The 7,601-nt window shown below is 31.3% G+C and overlaps 1 protein-coding gene across 1 annotated transcript in view; it reads left to right on the forward strand.

The window, feature by feature from the left end:
• The window catches only part of LOC109717969 (probable polygalacturonase At1g80170), a 9,368-nt gene extending 3,372 nt beyond the window's left edge, over positions 1-5,996 (forward strand). Inside the window, exons 4-8 of the mRNA XM_020243935.1 lie at positions 2,490-2,697; positions 3,451-3,532; positions 3,729-3,837; positions 4,039-4,155; positions 5,571-5,996. Coding sequence (XP_020099524.1) covers positions 2,490-2,697; positions 3,451-3,532; positions 3,729-3,837; positions 4,039-4,155; positions 5,571-5,864 — 810 coding nt within the window. The 3' untranslated portion in view covers positions 5,865-5,996. The remainder of the gene's footprint in view (positions 1-2,489; positions 2,698-3,450; positions 3,533-3,728; positions 3,838-4,038; positions 4,156-5,570) is intronic.

Here is a 7,601-nt window from a genome sequence, read left to right on the forward strand (position 1 = left end):
TATCCATACATATATATATATATATATATATATATATATACTCCAACGTAGGGAGAATTTCATCTCCTCATTAGCTAGCTAATACAAATTAAATGGTGGTCCCCATCCCTTCCCCCCATTATGCTACAATACAACAATATTGTATCTCCTATTTATATTCTCTGTTAAGGCTGCCTTTGGTTCACGAATAATAAATATTGAAATAAGTCTTTTTATCTCTAAAATAGCTTATACTATTTCAGAATAATTCAGAGTAAAACTAAAATTATGTTTAGTTTGTAATAATGCTAATTTCAGGAATAACTGAAGTTATGTTTGGTTAATTTTATAAAATAGTAAAAGATAGTGGAAAGAAGTGATGGTTGAATTTGATAGTAAATTTAATTTAATAAAATTAATAATTTGTTATAAAAAATGTTATTATTATATTTAACAAAATAATTTATTATAAATTAATAATTTAATAAAAATATTTTATATAAAAATATTTTTTTTTTCAAATTCTACTTAAAATTAAATTTAATAAAAAATAATTTATTATAATATATAAGATATTATTTCTATATAATTTAGTTTTAATGTAATTTCTTCTAATCTTAATAAAGCTTAGAAATAAATCTTGGAATAGCGCTATTCCGCTAAAAGGGTGGAATAATTTATCCCAAACTATTCCGGGTTTTATCCCGGCCAAAAAATATTCTATTTTGTGGAGTAGCTAGCGGCGATAACTTTCGTTATCTCTGCTTTATCCGCGAACAAAACGGGGCTTAATTACGAAATTACTATCTAAACTGATTGTACCCATATCTCTTATACGCTACACCATATATTTTGTGATGAATCCTAAAATTAAATTTTATTTGACAGAAATAAATCCATCTAGAAAAAATATTCCAAAGATTTGGAGACCTATAAATTAGAAGTCAAATAATTTTCAAAATTAATCATGTATAAAGAGACATCTTACAATTAATGAGAACTTAATTAATTTTTAAAATTCATAATTTTTAACATATAGATATTTTAAATAGTGTGTAACACATCAAATAAATTAGATTTTAATTTTGAGGCATTAAAAAAAATCTTTTTATAAAATATACTTTTACCTTCTCTGGTACTGCTACCTAATTGGAGAGGCGCTATGGCCAAAACACTCTAAAGTTGGGTACATATATATCTTACACTCAGTCCATTAAAAGGCTATTAATTTCCTACTTATGACATCAATTTTTTTTATTTTTACTAAAAATTATTTGAATTTTTATAAATCTTATGATTGGAGTGTAAAATTAATTTATACTCAATTTTTGGTGTGTACAAGTAGAATTTTAAGGTGCATATAAACCACCTTAACTATAGCTCATTTTCAAATGCTCCCTTAACTTCAACATTTTTTTTTTTTTTTTTTGTTTACACTTCACTAACTTTTGATTTTTTCTAATTAAACTATTTTAGTTATATAGTTGAAAATTTTATTTAATGCAGTTGTTAGCTGTTAGTCATTCCTATATTATTTGTTAAATAATTATGAAAACCAGTATATTTGATAAAATCATAAGTAAATTTAATAAAATGATTAATTTTTTTGACTAAAGTTACTAGTTTTTTAAAAAATAAAAGTTAAAATGATCTCAGTAAAAATAAATAAATTAATTAAAGTTCAAATGACATATAGTTGAGGAATCTTTACATACAATATTTTAACCAAAAAAAATAGGTACTTGCACATCAACACATAGAGTGTAAATCTTATACCTGTAAATATTCAAAGGCTAATGTTTATTTGCTAGTTTTATCATCCCTTTTTTTAATTGTAAAATAATTGCAATAATTAATAACTAAGGTCAAGTAATAAAACTACTAAATTTAATAAAATTTTCAAGTAAAGTGACTAAATTAATTGAAGTCCAAAATATAGAAAGTTTGAGAGGGGCAACTTCAAAAATGAGTGACCGATGTCAAAAACGTGCATTCTAGCCCTTTTCTTTTTCTGAAATACTGTCGCCACAATTGAAGTTGGTTGGTGCCACGTGGACCCTATCAAATAGGGTTATTTGTAGAGGGGCAGAAATTGTCTACTCCTTTTATTTGGGAAAGAGAGGATAGTCATGACTTGTTTAACCGGTCTCTAGCCTAAATAGACAATTATACCCTTCATAAGATGACTACTACCTATTTTGAAATACTTCGAGTACGGAAACGCAACACTACTCTATTTTTATTATTTTTTTGTTATTTGGAATAGAAACATGTCAACATCTAGATCTATGCTAAAGGAGGTATTATTGCTAATTGGATATATGGAGTTTTAGTTTAATGTGGAATGAATTTGAGGGAATCAAATTGCAAAATGAGCTCCTTATGCCAACTAATTATTGAATGAGCCAATCAAGCCCAATAATGAAGAGACATAATAAATCCCAAATTTTAAGCAGATGATGGATAGGATATATAATCATGAAAAGGAGGGTGTGCTTTGATTGTCACAGGCATTTAGCATTGATTCAAGCTCAGGGGTACGAATAAGGGATCTCACCATACAGAACGCTCAGCAAATGCACTTTACTATCTCTCGTTCCGATACTATAAGAGTTTCTGGCGTGCGGATACGCTCTCCCCGAGATAGCCCCAATACGGACGGCATTCACATTAGCGACTCCACCAACATTGCCATCCAGAATTGCCGGATCGGGACAGGTATGCACAATTGTCTGAAGAGTCTTGTTTATACTGATGATAAAAAATTTGGCACACAAGTGATAAATTGACAACAAACTTGAAAGTTCAAAACATATAACTAGACAAAGATATGAACGAAGACATAACAAATTAACCTATCTAGTCACATTAACAACAAAATCAAATATCGTCTTAAAAAGGGCCGGCCACTTGTAAATTTCTTATGCTATATTTACCATATTTTCTAGCCAACATTAATTACTCGCATGCTCCTATGTTTTTCGCAAATTACTTACTTTTTAACATGTCTATAACCCTTCACTAGGCAGAGGATACACCATGCATTGACGAGCTCAACAAATTCACGTTGCTTTCCCTACCTATTGCCCTTCGTTGTAGTCTGTCTTTTGGCATTCTTCATACAGATCAACTTCTATTTTGATGCAGGTTTAGATATTTTAAACTAACACATCCTAGATATGTATGTTGCAATTAATGAAAAAATCTAATGAGAGCAAATTTGTCAACAATTAATGCAATAATATCACTAAACATAAGTTACAAGAGTACTTAATTAAAACTCCGTTATTTGCTCTTGCTCGGTATGCCTTATATACATATTGTGTACAATATATTTACGGCTATCTGTGTTTGTATTTGTTGCTATACAGCAAGAAACCTCTTGTAATGCTTTACTATTTAGTATAATATATTTACTGAAAAAAAAAAGATTGTGCATTAAATACGCAACAAAATTTTCTTATTAAATAGGGGATGATTGCATCTCGATTGTGAATGGTAGCTCTACTATTAAGATGAAGAACATTGATTGCGGCCCTGGGCACGGTATCAGGTAATTTATCCTTCTCATAAACAAACATATAAAAATAAAGCAAGAGAAGGAGATTTACTTACTTGACAAAATAAATGTATATAGATCTGGAAGAGAAGCACTCAGAGCTGATCTTCGAACCCCTAAAATTCTTCGATGATGTTCGAAACTCGTTATATTTACAACATACATACATTTAATCTTTATTTGATGTTAGCATAGGGAGCTTGGGAAAGGACAACACAGCAGCAACAGTGACAGGCGTCGTCTTGGACACTGCAACACTTACGGAGACTTCAAATGGCCTAAGAATCAAGACTTGGCAGGTATATATATATATATATACACACACACAACACGTACAATTAACTGTAACCTTCCTTCCTAGCTAGGCCAAAAACTTCACTTTTGAAGATGTGTTTTTTCGAATAGCCAATGGATTTGGTCAATCAAAAATTGTGTAGATGTTTGATGGGATATGCTTGGTAAAACTATTGTATAATTGGATTATAATTTTGGATAAACAGGGGGGATCGGGTTACGTGAAATCAGTGCGCTTCGAGAATGTGAAGATGAATGATGTTGAGAACCCGATAATCATCGACCAATTTTATTGTGATTCTATGACGCGATGCAAGAACCAGGTACATATTGATCAGATTCTTTAGTTGCGAATGATCGATGACCGAGAGATTGTATATCATGATATGCTCCAATACATGGAACATGATAATTAAGTTTAGTATCTGTTGCATCCTTGCTAGCTATAGCTAGTGGGTAATAATCTTGAACTTGCCATTGAAAAGTAAGGTAATTGGTAGAACGTACAATTAGTAACGAAACAACCAAAATCTATTGGATAGGCTATCGTAATTCAAACACATGATTAAAATCAAGCTTGAAAATTCCTAATCTCGATCATCGTTGTTAATGAATTTTTAAATGCTTAATCCTGCAGACAATTAATGTACATAAATCGAGAAAATTAGGGAAGGCATTTTATAGGGCAATTATTTTCTAGACTATATATATATATATATATATATATAGTGCTATATATTACCTAACAATCAAACTGTAGTGAGTGCTAGCTACTTATAATTAGACAATCATCGATTTCACAAAAGTGTCCTAAATTAGATTCGACACAATTTTTTTTTTTTAATTTTTTTAATTTTTTTTTTTTTTTAANTAATTATAGAATATCTAAATCGACGATTGACTACGTTAAATTTGATTACACTGTTATAAATATTTAAAAACTAAATTTCAATATTTTTTCTATATTATTTAATTAGTTATCAAAAGTCTCAAAAATTCAATTATTTTAATGGCTGATACGAAACTATTACAAATTTGACGTAGAAATATTGAATTTTGGTGAAAATCTTCATACATTTTTTTTTTAACTATTGAAAGTAAGATCAATACCTTCTATCTAAAATTTAAATCTTCTACCATCACGTTTTACTAAATTTTTATTTCAGCCGTTCATTTTGAAATTACTCTATCATGAGAAAGATGACGTCAAAACTTATAAAATTTGACTTCTAAATTATTCAAATAGTGTATATACCAAGTTTAATGGAGCTAATTATCAATTCATATATCCCATGATTGAAAAATAAAGTGGAAGCACGGAGGTCTCTGTGCTTCTGAAAAGATAGTAGCCTCACTCGAGCTAGGGTGCTATTACAAGTATGGACGCCACTGTAGTTTCAAGTTATTTTCGATGATTGGATATTCAAATCGATGATCCACTCCATTAGGCTTGATTTTGAGTATTTGAAGTATCTAGAAAACAAACTTTTTAATTTTTAATATTAATTACCTAGTGATCGAGAGGGCTCGAAATAAATAATTTTCATGAATGATGTGAATCGTTTGCAAGTTTAGCAATGTAAAAATATCGACATATATAAGTGTTGTTACATTTTATTATTAAATGTTAATTCTTTTATCATAACATTTGCATTGAAGATGACATAACCAATACTTGCATTCCTATAACCTATGCACGTNATGTATATGATGTTCCTTGTTTATTTTATTTCTTCAGACATCAGCGGTAAAGATAAGCCAAGTCATGTACAAGAATATAAGTGGTACCTCAAGGAGTCCTAGTGCCATGAAATTTGCTTGCAGCGATACAGTACCATGTAGCAACATTGTGCTAAACAATATTAACCTAGAGACAGAAAATGGTAACGCGGAAACATTTTGCAACTGTGCTATGGGATTTGACTACGGATTTGTGCGACCTGCTGCAGACTGTTTGAAAAACACGGCTTGTGATGGGTCAAGGGATTACAAGCAAAAGGAAACTCGTAAAATTCTTCATACAGAGCTATAACGTGTTATCTAGCTAGCCTATAAGAATTGAGTTATAAGAATTGAGTGATAAATGAAAACTATTATGATATACAGGTAAACGCTACGTGTTGTCTATAATTTGAGATAATATATATTCCGGAAGATCTAGAAACTTGAAAGTCTCCAAGTTAATTTGAAGGATAACATGCGTATATAATACTAGCAACCTTAATTTGTTTACGTAGCCAACTAATTTAATTTGAAGGATTTCTCTTATTACCATTAATTGTATTCTTGCATGCGCGCATTATGACTAAGAGCATCATCAATCTTTATTTTTCGTGCTCTGCAAGTTTAAAATTTCGAGGCTTGCTCAATTTAATAATAGCACTCAATAAGTCAAATGACAATATTAAATTGAATTGACAAAGTTAAATGCAGTAAAAGAATTTCTATTATTTCGTGTTAACCGTGCATAAGCAAAAATCAAGCACAAATTATGCCGAGGGAATTTGATCCTTTTTGTTGAACTGTATTTTCCAAAAAATCTTAGCGACAGACTTTACAACCCTACCCCGATCTCCTGGTCTACAATACTGTAGGCCGGATACTGACCGTCCCTAGAGCAAGTGGTAATTAAAGGGCTTGATGGTTGATACCTGAAGTCCCAATTTCGAATCCTAGTTGATTCACATTTTTAGCTAAGTTTATTTTTAAATGAAATAAACGAAGCGGGTAGCGTGCTACCTATCTCTCAAAAAAAAAAAATACTGTAGGCCGGATCACTTTACTAATCTATGTTTCAACATGTAATTATTTGGCAATATATGAGTGTCTTTGAGTTTGCTAATGAGGACCTACTGTTGATCGATGTGCTCTTTAAACTAGTCATGTAATAACCCAATGACTCATAAAAGCATCGTAAATTAGGATAACAAACAAAATTACTATGGAATCAAGTCATTCTTTATTGCATTTTACATACTTTATAATTGAGCTAAAGCTAACTTAAAGACTTAAAATTCTTATATGCACTTTGTATTTGTGTACTTACTAACATTCATATGATGAAATAGCTAAGATAATGCGATGTCCCACTTTCCAGGAAGTCACCCATCATAGAACTATTCTAGTCCTAACACACTTAACTATCTTAACCTTTCAGACTTAAACCTGTCACACTCCAATTCCATAGCGGAAAACTTTCCAGGAAGTGACCCATCATAGAACTATTCTAGTCTTAACACACTTAACCATCTTAACCTTTCAGACTTAACCTGTCACACTCCAATTTCATAGCGGAAACCACGAGAATGACAACATGTCACGCCCCGAGCCCGCCAATTTGGTCGGTTCAGGCGCGTCAACAGACGCCGGACGGACAGTACCTTCCCTGTCCGCCCAAGGCTCACCACAAGTACCAACATATATGTATACAAGTTGCGCAAGCGGAAACATAAATATACATGGCTTGCTCGAAGGCAAGCAACAACCAAAATGAAAGTTCTACAACTATTACATTCATACAAGTACTATGATTACTTTTAATTAAATACATGCATACTACAATTTACATTCATTCTCTTCTTTTATTTATACATCATCATGTCTATCATGTCTTTCATTCAAACATATATCACATCATTTATACAACATTTACAACACAACCAAAAGTTGACATGGGTATTACTAATGCATAGGTGGCTACTACCTAGGGCGCTATGCCTTTGCCACGATCCTCGACCGCCTCGCTCAGCCCCGGCTCTGTAAAAATAGT

Source organism: Ananas comosus, linkage group 12, assembly GCF_001540865.1.
Source record: "Ananas comosus cultivar F153 linkage group 12, ASM154086v1, whole genome shotgun sequence".
Lineage (NCBI taxonomy): Eukaryota > Viridiplantae > Streptophyta > Magnoliopsida > Poales > Bromeliaceae > Ananas > Ananas comosus.